Here is a 17,304-nt window from a genome sequence, read left to right as displayed (position 1 = left end):
CACAAGTAAAAACACAAACTGTGATGATGAACAGAATACATCTTTATGCCAAGAATATTATCCAAGAATGGATACCAGAGTCAAAGCAAATTATTCCACCAAGATCATATTAAAGAACAGTAGCCTTTGACCATGATAGATTTGGAGAGATTTAAAATAGAAAATAATAGTTTCACGGTAGCTTCTAGGGATAGTGATGCCAGAAGAATAAACAGGCTCTACAATATAAGCATTTACCTATAATCCCCAACTCCAAATCACTACCTCAAAATCACCCCATTGATATAGGAGAGTCCCTTTCTTTTGTCATGATAGATAATGGCTCTTCATCTTAGTGTGCAGTGACTGCTAAGTTAGTAAACATAGAATATGGAGCTGCTGCTTTATCTTTGATCTCTAAGCCAAGACTTGCTCTTGCTGATCTAATTGCAAAGCCCAGAAAGCACATTCATCTTCCCAGTAACTAGTGGCCAGACCTCACAGCTTCCTAAGACCAGGCTCACAAGGTGTTAAACAGAGTTGATCTCAAATATGCTCCTGGCAGTGGGGATATGACTGGATATCCTTTCAAGAGAAGAATTTGGTGATATGCTTCAACAGATTTTAAAATGTTTATATCCATTCCCCTAAGAGTTCCACTTCAGGAAATCTATTCTAGGAAACAGTAAGTGGTACACAGATTAATGTTTTAAATACAATCTTGTAATACAAAAGAATTGGGAAGAGCCTAAATGCCCACTAATATGAGATGGTTATGTGACTTCTGTGTGATATAAGTTTTAAGAGTAATTTGAAACAAAGTTTGAAAATAAACCCAGGAAGGTGTTTATGCTACAATGTTATGTAGACACACACACACACACACATATATATGTGCATATATAGTGTGGTCTCACTTACATGAAATATGCATAAAAAAAAGACTGAAAAAATTGGCCAAAATACTAAAAGTTGTTATCTCTGAGTAGCTAAATTATGGGTAATAATTTCTTAATTTCTCCTGATTCTTCATATTTTTTTGAACTGCCTATATTTCCTACAAGGAGCATATATACTTTTTAATTGAAAGAAAAGATAATTTTAAAATGCAATCTTGTTTCTAGATAAGCAGAAAAGGAAGGAAGAAGAAAAAAGCATAGAACAGTACTTTGGAGAGCTTCCTAAAACATTCCATACATACCTTTGGGTTCCTCAGCCGCTGCCGCCACTTCTCCTCCATAGCTGAGCATATCCTCCCACTCTCTTCAGGCCCATCTCCTTGGTCACCCCTTGCAAGCTGAAGACAGGACTCTACATGACTCTGATACTCTCTGAATGGGACCAGGGATTTACAGAGATAACACTTCTCATTCCTAGCCAATCAGAAGGAAGGGGGAAAGAGCAGTTTTAAGATTTGCTTTTGCCTCTGGGCTCCTGGATATGTCTCAAATTGTGTTTTTATGTTACTCTGTCTCAATTGTGTTTTTACGTTATTCAGTGGAGGAGACATGTCAACCAATGCAGATTCGCTCAGCAGGATGGCCAATAAAACTAACCTGACGCCAATCAAAAGGACTGAGTGATTAGCGGTTTTCCCTGGCTGTTTCTCTGTACCCTGCTGTTGCAGCAGTGGGATGGTAATGAAATCAGCTCTTCTAACTATCTCAAACAATGCTGATTGCTCTTCAGACATAAAATATTCTGTCAAACTCTTCTGAAATTAAGTGTAATAGTTTTTTCAAAGGGAAGTTAAAATTTAGACAACCATGAGAATTAAATCAAGATGACATTTTTTACCAGGGTGGATGAACTTGTCTGACTCTGTATGCTGACTTCCTTAATTTTACAACCTGCAACATCAACTAGGAAGTTACCAAAACCATGTGGTTCTGCCAGAGACTTTTGAGTAACTTCACCTACATAGTTATTTTTATCTTTTATAATAGTAGAATCTGTAGAAAGAGAGGAAACTGTGTCCTTGAAGTAAGATTCATTGGGCATCTGTGACAATGGAATCATTGGGGACAAAGGAAGAAAATAAGCACTTATTAAGTATTTTCTCTGTGGTAGGAACTGGTACCAAGCCCTTTAAACACAACTTCTCAATTAATTCTTTGGCCCTACTAAGAAAGTACTATTCTCCCCAAGGTTCTATAGCTAATAATTGTCAGAAACCAGGTCTTGTAGACTCTTAAGATCATCTTCATTTTAAGAAGCTAAAGAAAACTTTCCAAAGGCTGCTATTTTAGATTTCTCTTTCTGGTCATAACTATTCAGTTACTATACAGCAAGAGAAATCTGGATTAGCTCTACAGAAAACTTTCTCTGGAGGTCTTTAAAAATAGGAGAAAAAATTATCTCATATACTCAATCATCTGGAAGAATATAAATAAAACTCTGCCTTATGAGAAAATCTAGATCAGTGTACCTTTTAAAATTTATGAATTAATGCAAAAATCATACAGTCATCTCCTACTACATGAGATAGCAGCACTGTGAAAGGAGCTTAAGTTGTGGAGTCAGGATTTGCCAGTTCTCACTACATGATCTTTAACCAGTTACTTATAATTTCCCTTCAATTTCCTTATCTATTTAAAAAAAAAGAAAGAAAGAAAGAATAACTATCTTATCAGCTATTGTGAGAGTTACAAAGTACATCAAACACTTAGCACAGTGGCTGGTACATAATATTAGGTGTTCAACAAAGAGCTATTATTGTTTTTGCTGTCTCAGACACATTTTATTAGATGCTGAGGATATAAACATGAATGAAGGCAAGTATCTGCCTTCAAAATTCACAGTCTACCCAAGGAGACAGAAATGAAAAAAAAAAAAAAAATACTGCAATATAGTGGGATGGGATGCAATACAGTCATAGAGGAATGTCCACATGTTAGGATTCCAAAAGGAGCAAGTGATCAGCTCCACTCAACTGGATTAGGGAAGACAGCCTTGAAATTTAGGGTCTAAGATCTGTATTTCAAAGATAAAAATTTCTGCCTAATGACTGACTGTTTTATTGTTGGTAATGTCTTTCCTTTCAGGGGGCATCACTTCTACCCAACCACCCTTTAGAATATACTTTCTTAGTCAAGCTGCAACCTATAACCCAAGGAAGTCACTTATATTGCCCAAACTTTTGCAACTGAACTTCTGTACCATTACATCGCAAAATAGCTCACTGCTCCCAAAAGTACCAAACACCAAAATGCAAATTTAAAGAAAACAGAATGTGGAAATGGAATGGGTGGTAGAATTTTTTAAGGGTAATTCAAAAAGATAGAGGCCACCTGCATTAACATAAATTGGGAATAAGAAAAATAGATTCAGATATCAAAGCAATGAAGTGACTGGAAAGCCAAAGAAACCCAGGGTAGAGAGGAATAGGTCTCTTTATTCAGTCCAAGCAATGGTATGTTAGACAAGAGCTCTGAAAACACGACATAGTCACTTACTTGTCAATGTCTAGGGAAGTTTGGGCAGTTGTCTCACTGTCACTCTTGCTCTTGCTGTTGGCCTCTTTTTGTCTCCGAGTCAACACTTTCAACAAAAAAAAGGAGGGGAGGGGCAGGGAGGGGTAGAGAGAGACAGAGAAAGAAAGGAAGAAAGAAAGAAAAAGAAAGAAAGAAAACTGTTAGTTGGAAGTAGATTCTGAATATAAAAGACAAAATGTATGGGAAGAAGTTTAAAATCATATTCCACTGGGAGAAGTGCACTGTGTCTGCAAAATCTCTGCCTTTTCTAGCAAAGAGAGTAACATCTGTAATGTATGAACTGAAGCTGCCAGCCACAAGATATTCCTATATTTGCTAATAAGATCGATTTATTCCCTATTTGCCATGAGATCTAAAGATCTAGTCCAGGGATGCCTGGGTAGCTCAATCGGCTAAGCATCCAACTCTTGATTTCAGCTCAAGTCATGATCTCAGCGTCATGAGATAGAGTGCTGTGGCAGGGCTGTATGCTGGGTGTGGAGCCTGCTTAAGATTCTCTCTCTCTCTCTCTCTCTCTCTTTCTTTCTCTCTCTCTCTCTCTCTCTCTCTCTCTCTCCCTCTCCCTCTGCCCCTCCCCTACCTGCACATGGGCACTCTCTCTCTGTCTCTAAAATAAATTAATTAATAAATTAATTAATAATAATAATAATAATAATAAATAAAAATCTAGTCAACACAAGGAAAGGGTTTTGTGTAGTACCCCAACTAGCAGCACTCAAGGGAGGGATTTATACTTTACCAACCAAAATTCTATCTGGTGTGACATACACTCCAATCAGGTAGTCTATGGAATATAGTAACGATAGCTACATCTGAGTACACACATTAGTTCCAATCTTTAGTATAGAAAGTGTTCCAATTACAAGTGAGGAAACAAACTCACAATGGTGAACACAACCAGTTTTTCCCACTACACTAGGACCACTTCCCAGTTCTAGTGGGTACAGATAGCTTTAGCCCAGGTGGCATATAAATAATACTGTGTCTCACACCCAAAGCATCTGTTTATAAAATCACAGTCTCTTAAAAGGTCTTAGAGGTTAATCAACTATTTTGCAGTCTTCATTCCTTGCCAACAAGAAAAACTATAACCATCTAACTTCAAATTTTGCCTTCCTCCCTCTTGACTTGAAATCCCCATGTCAGAGAATTTAGGAAGGTTAGCAGTTGACAAAATAATTTAGGTTGTGAAGCGTTGATCTAGTCCAGGAGTCAACAAACTTCTTCTCTAAAAGGCCAAACAGTAAATACTTTGGGCTTGGCAGGCCATATGGTCTCTGTCACACTACTCAACTCTGCACGGTGCAGGAAGGCAGCCATCAACAACCCATAAATAACTGGGTGTGGTATGCTCCAGTAAAACTATCTACAAAAACAGATGTCTGGCTAGATTTGGCCCCTGGTGGCCAGAGTCTGCCAACCCTTCTAGTCCAACCTTCTACTCATAAAAAATGCCTTGCAAGCATCCCCAACAAATAATCACCTAGTCTCAACTTGATTATATCCATTCACTGAGGGGAATTCACTTTCTCCTAGGGAAACTCATTCTACTGCTACACAACAATCCGACTCAATTTGTATTTACTGGGGGCTCTATGAATAAGTCTACCCCCTTTTATGTAAGTCAATTCTCTGAAAACTTAACAAGCTACATTACAATCTTGGATTTACTCAGTTGTCTGCTCCACTGAAATGTAACCTCCTTCAAAGCAGGGACTATACTTAGTCATTAATCTAATTTCTAATGACCGCAGAAAATTTTGATTGCATTGGTTAGCTCTAATCCTTATAATAATCCTCCAGATTGGTATTATTATTCTGCCCTAAAGGTATGGAAACAAACTCAGAGGAAATGACTTTGCCAAGCTATCACAATTGCTAAGTGACAGAACCCAGGAGAGATCTATACCAGTCTGATTCTTATACCCAAGTTTTATATTCCTAGTTAACCTCCTTTATATACACCTCAATTTGTCAGGCTCCCTTTAAATGTGTGGCACCCCAAAATGGACCTAATACTCAATAAGCAGTCTGACTAGTAGAGAGAACACAAGAACCACAAACTAACCCACTTAGACTCATATTCCACTAATTCAGCCAAAGCTGTATTTGCTTTATTGACAATCTTAAATTAAGCTTAAAGTGAGCTTAAAGGCAACTAAGATCCATCCCCTACCCTCCCAAATCATCTTCAAATAAATTATCATCAAGACAAGTCTCCTAATTCTATACTTGGGTATTGGGTATAAAACAACTAAGCTATTGGTTATTTCCCCCCCTTAAACACAGGACTGTATATTGATCCCTGGTTGTTGGTTTTTTTTTTTTTTTTCAGCTGAACATTTTAGTCTGTTGGGATCATCTGCAGTCTTAATTCTGTCATCTGATGTTATCAGCTCTCTTTTCCATCTTTGTGTCATCTGCATGACAAGCATGACAACCATGCTTTCTACATCTCCATCCAAGTTATAAATGATATGACCAAGGACAGAAAACTGTGGCATTTTACTAAAGAAGCCTGTCTTCTCCCTGGTCCAAATTTCATTTAAATACTTAATCAAGCAGATATTTATTAAGAACCTTCAATGTACAAGTACTTTTGGAGAGATATAGGAAATCATGTGGTAGGGTCCTTGCTCTTAAGGAGCTTACAACTTACTAAGGGAGACAGCATATACACTCAAATAATTACGATACAAGGTGTAAAAAGATACGCATAATAAAAGATCATATACACAAGCAACTATTAATAGCGTTTGTCTCTGGGGAGGATGTCAGGGACATTTGGGGAATGGAATTGGAGAGAGAGGCATATTTTGTACTATATACTTTTCTGTACTGTTGAATTAAAAATTAAAAGGGAAGAGAAAAGAGACAGTAGAGAGGTGTTAGGTACAAGTTAGAGTATACTATATATCTATTTCTAAGGTTCCTTCCAACCCAGAGATTTTATAAGTAAACAGAAAGTACTGTAGGAGAAAACATCCCAGACACAGTTGTAAAACCATCTTCAAATCCTATTCTATCAGCCATCCCACATTTCTCCATCTTATGTACAAGGACTTCATGAGAGATTTTATCAAGTGTCTTGCTGAAATCAATTCTCAAAAGGTTGGCACCTCACAGATTACAGAAACCTTTAAGGGTTGTTGTTTTTTTTTTTCTCTTTCTTTCTATTTGTCCCCCATCTTGACTACCAAGTATTTTTCCAAAAGAAATACTTGGAAAGCACTCCACAGGCAAAGCTGGAAAAATAATTAATTGCTTCTAGCACTTTATATATATATCTCTATTGTACTTAGTGCCTTTCTGTTATTTGTTTATATGTCAGTCTCCTACACTATATAACTTTCTGAATTTAGAGATTCTAGGTTTTGTTGTTTCTTCAGAATCCTCAGTAGAGTCCAACATTGATTAGGTGCTAATAAATATTTGCCAAATTAAATCATAGCAATGGATTCAAAAAAGTTCTTGTTTTATGAGGACCTTCTCTGTGCCAGGGACTTTATAAACATCATCTCTAATTCTTTACAATAATCCTGCAAGGCATATATGATTACCTGTATTTTTACAGATGATGAAATATTAAATAACTTGATCAATATCACAAAGCTAAAACAACAACAAAAGAAACATGGCACCAGGAACGCAATACAAGTCTAACTTTAAAGAAGCTTATGTTGGGGTTTCTGGCTAGCTCAGTCAGTGGAGTGTTTGACTCTTGATCTCAGGGTTGTAGTTTTGAGCCCCATGCTGGGTGTAGAGATTACTTAAAAATAAAATCTTAAAAAATTAAATAAATAAAGATGCATATGTTGTTCTACAAGAGTAGGCTGCCTTTCCTGAGAAATAAGAGGGAACGGAAGGGAAGATAAAAAGTTGTAAGTGGTAAATGAGTGGAAAAGAATTTGAGGGGAGAGACTAGGCAGACAGCTGTAAACCATATGCTAATTTTATTATTAAATGTTATGATCAGAGTAAACTGGACTGACTCTGCAGCTGTATTTTGTCTTAGAAACCTATAGCCCTTACAAACAAGCATGAAGGAATATGTTGCTCTAAAAGAGCCTCCTACTTTGGTTTCTGAGGGCCAAGACAGCCATTTCAAATAGCTATCGGAAGAAATTTCAGTATTAAACTTAAGTCCAAAAACCTAACTACTGGTGACAACAGTCAAAGATTTCAAAAGGGAACAATGGAAGCTGAGGACAGATAACTACCAGGAAAGCAACTACCAGGGCCAGGTAAGCAAAACAGAAAGAAGGGATATCACTGAGACCTGACAGAGCCACTTATAAACCTATGACCATTAACTCAGGCCTTTACAGAACTGAATGGAAAACATCCTAAGGAGCTGTGCTTGGGACTTGGCTTGGCACTGTTAATATACAAAAGAAGCTGTAACACCCAGCAGAATAAAGTGCATTGACTTTAGAGTTGTCCAAGTTGGGATTCTACCAGCTGTGTTGTCTATGGCAAGTTACTTAACCTGAGTATCAGTAGAATTACCTACAAAAAGAGATAATAGCACCTATCCTCTGAGGTTTTGGTAAAGATCATATCAGATAATCCAAATAATTTGGATTTAATTTAATCCAAATAAATTGTTGAGTGTCCAGCCCACAGAAAGCCCTCAGCAAACATTTGTTGCTATTATTATATGATTCCATTATCCTTCCAGATTTCTTAGCTTTATCCAAAGATTTAAGACTACCCTTAGAATAAGTGCCAAATAGCTTATCTATTATTTTTTCTAATTGTCTTTGAATGTTTATTTTTTGAGAGAGAGACAGAATGTGAACGGGGGAGGGGCAGAGAGAGAGGGAGACACAGAACCTGAAGCAGACTCCAGACTCCAAACTGTCAGCACGGAGCCCGACGCAGGGCTTGAACCCACAAACTGTGAGATCATGACCTGAGCTGAAGTCAGACGCTTAACCAACTGAGCCACCCCCACGACCCAGCTTATCTATAATTTAAGTATTAATCTTTAGTTCTCATACTAATTTATACAAACAAAATGGTAAAGTAAATAATTAAAGTATTAAAGAACAATTATCAATATCATATAAACATTTGTTTCCACAATGCACAGAAGACACGCAATCAACAATAAAAACATGTGGCCTGAAACTGTAAATAATGAAGATGGTCCCTTGAGGAGAGTGGAAATTATACATACAAAGAAGAGAGACTTGGCAGAATAACAGGCTAATCAGTATGTCTCCTTCAAACTCAAAACCATCTCAGCAGAAAAAAATGGAAGGCCACAGAACTGTGTATGGTCCTGCTAAGACCAGCCATCCTCCAACCCAGCACTTCCTCAGTGGAAGGTACAAGAAGGGAAGGCTTGTTATACCTGCATGTTGCCTGTCTCAATGTTGTCAGCCTCTCCCAAAAGACTAGTCCCAAGAAAAACGCATCATTAGAATTATCTACATTTTCTGAGACATGTGGCTATTTAAATTTAAATCTTAATTAGAATTAAACATAATTTAAAATTCAGCTCCTCAGTCCCATGAGGGGTGATGACACAATCTTGTCCATTGCAGTGCTCCTGCTGCCTCAAGGACTTTATCTTATGAGTAGGTCTCTGGTGATGAATTCTTTCAGTGTTATATATCTGAAAAGTCTCTATTTCATCTTTTAAATTTTTAATAACATTTTTAGTTTGGAATAATTTAGATTTTAAAGTGTTGGAAAGATAGTGCAGAGATTTCTTTATAACGTTCGCTTACTTTCTCCTAATGTTAACACCTTATGTAACCATGGTACGTTTGTCAGAACTAAAACATTTACACTGGTACATAGCTATTAACTGAACTCTAGACTTCGTTCAAATTTCACCAGTTTTTCCATTATGACCTCCCTTTTTTAAATTCTAGGATCCAACCCAAGATACTTTATTATATTTGGTAGCCCTTGTTTTTGAAATATTCTGCTGGGTACAGAAATTTAGGTTCTGCTAGATACAGATACTAATCTTTTTCTTTCAGTATTTTGAAAGATTTTGCCCCAATGTCTTCTTGATTGTGTTGTTCCCAACAAGAAATCTGATTAATTCTTATGTTTTCTATCTGCATGTAATGTATCTTTTTTCTCTGGAAGGTTATAAGGTTTTTTTCTTTATCTCTGGGTTTTGTTTGTTTGTTTGTTTTAAGTAAACTCTATGCCCAACGTGGGGCTAGAACTCATGACCTTGAGATCAAGAGCTGCATGTTCTACTGACTCAGCCAGCCAGGCACCACCCCCACCCCGCCCCACTTCTTCTTTATCTCTAGTTTTAAGCAATTTGATTATGATGTGTTATTTTTTTTTTGAGGGTGAGAGAGTGCACAAATGGAGGAGAGGGACAGAGAGAGAGAGAGAGAGAGATTGATTGATTGATTGAGAGAGAATATCCCAAGCAGGCTCCACACTTAGCATGGAGCCCGATGCAGGGCTTGATTCCACAACCTGGGCTCATGACCTGAGCCAAAATCAAGAATCCGACACTCAACTGACTGAGACACCCAGGCGCACCAATTATGATGTGCTTTTTTTTTTTTTTTTGACGTTTATTTTTGAGACAGAGAGAGACAAAGCATGAATGGGGGAGGGTCAGAGAGAGGGAGACACAGAATCGGAAACAGGCTCCAGGCTCTGAGCTGTCAGCACAGAGCCCGACGTGGGGCTCGAACTTACGTACCGCAAGATCATGACCTGAGCCGAAGTCGGCTGCTTAACCGACTGAGCCACCCAGGTGACCCATGATGTGCTTTTTAAAGTTTATGATGATATTTCTTCTTCCTGTGCTTCATAGAACTTATTGGATCTACAGATTTATAGTTGTCATCAACTTTGGAATTTTCTCAGCCATCATTTCCTCAAAATTTTTTTCTGTCGTTTGCCCCCTACAGCAACTGTTATTTACCAGTATATTAGGCCACTTAAAATAGTCTGATACACAACAGTTTTAAATTTTGATGTAATCTAATTTATCTATTTTTGTCTTGTATTGCTTATACTTTTGGTGTCAGATCTAAGAATCCATTGCCAAATCTAAGGTCATAAGATTTACCCCTAAGAGTTTTAGTACTTACATTTAGATTTTTGATATATTTTTTTGTATACAGTGTGAAGTAGGGGGTCAAACTTTCTTCTGCATATGGATATTAAGTTGTCTTAGTACCATTTGTTGAATAGACTATTTTACCCCTATTGAACTATCCTGACAGCCTTGTCAAAACCTGGTTAGCTATAAATGTATGGTTTTAATTCTGGACTCTCAATTCTATTCTTTCTATCTATCTATCTATCTATCTATCTATCTATCTATCTATCTATCTAATCTCCTTATGCCAGTGCCATATGGTCTCAATTGGTAAGTTATATAATTAGGAAGTATGAACCCTCAACTTTGTTCTTTTTCAGGGCTGTTTTGGCTATTCTGGATCCCTTGTATTTCCCGAACTCAAAAAATGGAGTCATTAACCCAGCTGCTTTAGGACAAAACTTGGTGTCACCTGTTTTCTCCTTCCCTCAGATTCCAACAAATACTGTAGGATCAACCTTCAATATACATCCCAAATTTGGCAACTTGTTTACCTTACAACTATCACTATCATCTACTATCACATTAGACTTTGCCTGGAATACTGCAAAAGCCTCCTCCTTAGTCTGTTCACATCTACTTTTGCCCCTGGCCCTTTACAGACTATATTTCACACAGTAGCCAGAGTTGAATTATATCACTCCCTTGCTCTCAACTGTTCCATGGCATTTCATCATATTTAGAATGAAGTACAAAACCCCAGATGATCTGGTCACTGATCTGATCTTTCCTCTCTTTTCCCCTGTTGTTCATCCCACTACACTCGTTGTGGCTTCCCTGATGCTGTAGAAACATGCCAAGCACACTCTTGTTTTAGGGCATTTATAGTTATTCCCTTTACCTAGATGACTCTATTCAAAAATCACCTCAAGAAGTCTTCCTTGATCTTTTCATTTAAGAGCTCCCCATGGCCTCCTACCACCTTCCCTGTCCTGGGCATTCTCTATACCCTGGTTTTTGCTTTATTTTTCTTAAGCCTTACTTATTATCTGTTTTTTCCATGAGAATGTAAGCTTCATGAGCGCACAGACTTCTTTTCTGTTCAGTGGTATATTCTCAGCTTGTATAACAGTACCTGGTTATAATAGGTGCTATATAAATTATTAACTGGGGTTGTCAGTAAAGGAACATAAATAATATAGTATAAACAATACTTCTGAATTACTCAGGGGGCTCTCTAAGTTGAGCATCCTACAGTGGGCTTAGCCAGAAACCTAAATCAAAGTTGCCTTCTCTCATCCTGATCCCTGGTCACAAAAAAGCTTGATTGATTCCCTCACGAAAAGATTCTCAAATCTGTCAACTTCCACTGACTCTCCCTTACTACTTGTCTCCCTGTTTCTAGCCTCAGTCTCTCCAATCTATCTTCCATAAGCTCTAAGAATAACTCAGGCCCAGTATTACCAGTGGCAGTACCCAGGAAGCCTTCCCTGACCCAAGAAGGCCCCAATCTCTACACTCAAACAGGACTCTATGTGCATATTTATCACAGCACTTCTCACACAACACTCTAATTACTGCCTTACCTACTTGTCTCCCCCAACAGATTGTCTCTTAATCACTTCAGCATTCCACATTCCTGGCATAAAATTGACACTCAATATAAACGTATATTTAATGAATTCATTTGGCAAGATAGTTTCTTATTCACAAGTTTGCCAGAGTATTTTCTTGGCTTTAAGAACAATAGAATATCTTTATAACTTAGATGAAAAGGTCTCTTAGGCCTGACCCAAAATAACACTTGAAGCAGAAAAGCCCTATCTACCTCAGTCCAATCAATAAATAAATTCTTGTTGTCTTCTCAGGTTCTAGACTTGATAATTTTATTCTACTACAGATAGCATCTAACTCAAAAATCCTAATGATTATGTTGACACTTCCTAAGTATAAAAAAACCTAAAACAGGCAGGCATCACTGAGTCCTATTTACAGATGAGCAAAATAAAGACTCAGAGACCTCAATTCTGTAAATACCTGGTCTTGGATATGATTCCAAGTCTGTTAGACTCCAAAGCCAGTACCACAATACCAAACTGTCTTCTTTGCTTCAGAGAAGCCACAGAGGCCCCCTGTCCCTATTCAAGTTGCAGCAATTTCCTTTCCAGTTTAGAGACAAGCTTGCTTTCAAGAAGTACACTTAATGTTGAGCTATTGACCCTAACCTTCAATACTGCTATAGTTATCCCCTGCATCTGAAGTGTCAGCATGGCTTGCATAATACCTATCCATATAAAGACAAAAGTACTCATATAAAAATATTCTTAGCAGTGACCCCCCACCCTGAAGCTAAAGGCAAGAGTAAATACTGAGGAAAATCCATAAGCCACACAATCCTACTTAAGATACAGAAATAAAGGGTCTACCACCTCTATATTTTTATGAGCAAAATTTCTCAATCTATGAGGTACTGAATAACTTAGATGTCTTAGAAAAACAGTCACTTGTCTAGTTCCTACTAGCACCTGGGTATAATATTTATAGTTCAATTTTTTCTTTAACAGCTAGAATTTTTATTTAAGCAATTTGACAATATATATCTAGGATTGTAAAATAATTCATATCTACTGACCCATGAATTATACCTTGGCAATCTATTCTGAAGAAATCATCTGATTTTAAACAAGGTCATAAGACAAAGATATCTTATCAAAGCATTATTTATAACAATGAAAAATTTAAACAACCTAATGTTCAAACACAAGATGAAATACTATGCAGGAATTAAAAAAAAAAAAAAGACGAAAAAGAAATATACCAAAACATTAAATGTAAAGTGGGAAGGGGGAGTAATTATTTTTCCATGTTGCCATTTTTTTTTCAGTGAGCATATATACCACTTTATAACTTTAAAAAAACTGTTTAAATAAATGTTAGGAGACACCCCTGATGAAATAACAGATCAGGCAATGGTCATCAATGACCATCAGTTGAAAGCTAGCGGCTTTCTAATGAATGGATTAGGCTGATCCTACTGATCAATTGAATCATAAAAGTAAGATAATCAGATAGTATGTGCCTCCCAAACTGATGCAATATGAAATATACAATACCACTTATAAAGCGCTCTTTAAAAAAAACAACAAAAAACCCCACAAACTGAACCTGATAAAACCTCAAATCTAACTATTAAGTTTCCAGAAATTATTGTCTAGAACAGAATAACATGTTAAAGATAGAACAGGAAGGGGTGCCTGTATGGCTCAGTCAGTTGGGCGTTTGACTTCAGCTCAGGTCATGATCTCGTGGTTTGTGGGTTCGGGTCCTGCCGTCAGGCTCAATGCTGTCAGCACGGAGCCTGCTTGGGATCCTCTGTCTCCCTCTCTCTGCCCCTCCTCTGTTCATGCTCGTGCGCTCTCTCTCTCTCTCTCTCTCTCTCTCTCTCTCTCAAAAATAAACAAACATTAAGGGCACCTGGGCTGCTCAGTCGGTTAAGCCCCGTGTGGGGCTCTGTGCCAACAGCTCAAAGCCTGGAGCCTGTGTCTCCCTCTGTCTCTCTGCCCCTCCCCTGATTGCACTCGCTCACGCTCTCTCCCTCTCTCTCTCAGGAAATGAATAAACATTTAAAAAAATTATAAATAAATAAACATTAAAAAAAAAAAGAACAGGGACACAATCAGCAAAATCCACAAAAGGAATACTGAAAGACAAAAAGCCAGTCTCTTTAACAAATAAACTGTCAAGAAAATAGAGATAGGCGGATAACTGAGATTAAAAGAGACTTGAATGACATCAACCAAATGTAAATGTGTGCAACTTGTTTGGATCCTGATTTGAACAAGCCATTTAAAAAAATTATGAGGTAATTAGGGAAAGAAAGATGCTGACTGATATAATAATGGTACTGTGTCCACATTATTTATTTATTTATTTTAGCACAAGCAGTGGGGAGGCACAGAGAGGGAGAGACACAGAATCCAAATAAGGCTCCAGGCTCCAAGGTGTCAGCATAGAGCCTGACATGGGGCTAGAACCCATGAACCTTAAGATCATGACCTAAGCCAAAGTCAGATGCTTAACTAACTGAACCATGAGGCACCCCTTAATGTTTAGTTTTGAGAGAGAGAGAGAGACAGAGTCAGAGAGACAGAGACAGAGAGACAGAGAGACAGAGAGAGAGAGAGAGAGAGAGAGAGAGAGAGAACCAGCGGGGGAGGGGCAGAGAGAGACGGAGACACAGAATCCAAAGTAGGCTCCAGGCTCTGAGCTGTCAGCACAGAGCCCGATGTGGGGCTCAAACTCATGAGCTGTGAGATCATGACCTGAGCCAAAGTAGGACACTCAACCAACTGAACCACCCAGGTGCCCCCAGTGTCTGTATTTTTTTTAATAGCCTTTATCTTTTAGAGATACATATTAAAGTATGTATAGACAATATGTTATACCTGAAAACTGCCTCCCCAAAACCTGGTGGGGGGTGGATAGGAGGTGTATTATAAGTGAAAAAAGATTTGTCATATTGATAACTGCTGAAGCTAGAAAACAGGTTCATAGAGATTCATTATACGGTTAAACAATGAAAATAAAAAATAGGCTTAACATAAGACCTGCTGGCAAAAGCTATGTTAAAAAAAACAAAAGGGTATATGATACATATCAAGCTATAGCAGTGGTTTGGATTGGGCTGGGTCATGGATGAATTTTTTCTGAATAAAATTTTCCTAAAACCTTCTATAATAAATATATAATGCTTAAAAATAAAAATTGTCAGAAGGCCAAACAGCCTAATGATTAGGAGCAGAGCCCTTAGATAAATGGCAAATTCCAGGGGTGAACAGGAAAAGTCATGGTAACCCCATACTCTCTTATAGTAAAAAGACAGTGCTCAAAAAATTGATGGGCACATTCCCAGAGGTTACAGAAGAAAACCTGAAGGGATTTCCATTGGTCAAATTTGGAACAATTTGAACAACAAAATTACTGGGAAGAATGAATTACAACACATTAAATTTTAAAAATGAATCAGGGACACCTGGCTGGCTTCAGTCGGAGAAGTGTGTGACTCTTGATCTTGGGGGTGTGAGTTCAAGCCCCACAACAGGTGTAGAGATTACTTAAAAATAAAAAATCTTAAACAAACAAACAATGAATCCATGAGTTCATTCCACATTAAAAAAAATACTAACAAGGGATAAGGAGAGAAAATTTCTCTTTACAGAAGAATGTCAGCTAATCAATGTAGAAAAATGGAAGAAAAGAAAAAAATCACCACTTACTGCTGTAGTAATAATTAAGCAAGAATCACCAACTGATGCTAAAACCATGGGTAAATGCCTACTTGGGAACAGGATATTCACATAGCCTCAAAGTATTACCCCATAGATGACATACTGACCACAAAAAAAGGGAAGGGTACCTTTACAAAAGGAAATTTGGTAGACACCACCTTAGACAGAAAATCAAATTTAACAATGCCAATAGTACAAACTGATAATCATTTGCCCCTTCATGTGATATCCTATGGACTGAATGTTTGTGTCCCCCAATAATTCATATGTTGAAATCCTAGCCCTTGGGTGGTAATTAGCTCATGAGAGTGGAGGCTTCATGAATGGGATTAGTGCCATCCTAAGGGCCTGACGAAACCAGAGCTCTCTCCTTCCATCACGTGAGACATAGCAAAAAGTCAGCAGGCTGCAACTCAGAATAAGGCTCTCACCAAAATGCAAACCATGATCTCAGACTTCTAGCTTACAGAACCGTGACAAATAAATTTCTGTTGTCTATCAGCTACCCAGTCTGTGGTACTTTGTTAGAGCAGCCCAAACTAAGACATGATGCATTTAGAAGAATACAACATTCCCTTTGTTATATTCTTGCCACAAATGTTAAACCTGAATCTAATCACAAGAAAACATCAGACAAATCCAAACTGAGGAATATTCTGAGAGGAAAAACCAGAAAAGAGAAGACCCACAGTCTGTGAATAAACTCTGCCCAGGTCTATGACTCCAGAACTACTCATGTACTATACAGAAACTCCAGTTAAGGATAAAAGAACTAAATTAAGATTTGAACTGCCTCCCTAAATAAGAATGTGCAGTTTGATTCCAACCCAGTTAACTAATGAAACAAATAATACTTTGAGAAATAAAATAGACTCTAGAATATCCACAATATAACATTCACAATATGTAAGATAAAATTCAAGATTACTTAACATATAAAGAGGATGAGGCAAATGTGATGTTTTCAATTTACAAGGGTACAACTTGAATGATCACAGATTACTGAGGCCAGAAGAAAGTGGAATAAAATCTTTAAAGTGCTGGGGGAGAGGTGCCTGGGTGGTTCAGTCAGTTAAGTGTCTGACTCTTAATTTCTGCTCAGGTCATGATCCCAAGGTTGTGAGATCAAGCCCCGCATCAGGCTCTGTGCTGAGCATGGAGCCTGCTTAAGATTCTCTCTCTCCCCTCTGCTCACGTACCTGAGCATACTCTCTCTCTCAAATAAATAAATAAAATTTTTTTTAATATATATATATATATATATATATTTTTTTTTTTTTTTTAACATTTATTTATCCTTGGGACAGAGAGAGACAGAGCATGAACGGGGGAGGGGCAGAGAGAGAGGGAGACACAGAATCGGAAACAGGCTCCAGGCTCTGAGCCATCAGCCCAGAGCCCGACGCGGGGCTCGAACTCACGGACCGCGAGATCGTGACCTGGCTGAAGTCGGACGCTTAACCGACTGCGCCACCCAGGCGCCCCAAAATGTTTTTTTAAAAGTCCTGGG

At 37.9% G+C, this 17,304-nt stretch overlaps 1 protein-coding gene across 5 annotated transcripts in view; it reads right to left on the bottom strand.

The window, feature by feature from the left end:
* Positions 1-17,304, bottom strand: part of UIMC1 (ubiquitin interaction motif containing 1) — a 119,008-nt gene that overhangs the window by 2,441 nt on the left and 99,263 nt on the right. For all 5 annotated transcript variants that reach the window (XM_047827441.1, XM_047827605.1, XM_047827687.1 and 2 more), the window contains 2 exons: positions 3,435-3,519; positions 1,181-1,352 (listed from right to left, as the gene is read on the bottom strand). In XM_047827441.1, the coding sequence (XP_047683397.1) occupies positions 1,181-1,352; positions 3,435-3,519 (257 nt within the window). The remainder of the gene's footprint in view (positions 1-1,180; positions 1,353-3,434; positions 3,520-17,304) is intronic.

This window comes from Prionailurus viverrinus, chromosome A1, assembly GCF_022837055.1.
Source record: "Prionailurus viverrinus isolate Anna chromosome A1, UM_Priviv_1.0, whole genome shotgun sequence".
NCBI classification, from domain to species: domain Eukaryota; kingdom Metazoa; phylum Chordata; class Mammalia; order Carnivora; family Felidae; genus Prionailurus; species Prionailurus viverrinus.
This window is presented reverse-complemented; position numbering and strand designations above follow the sequence as displayed.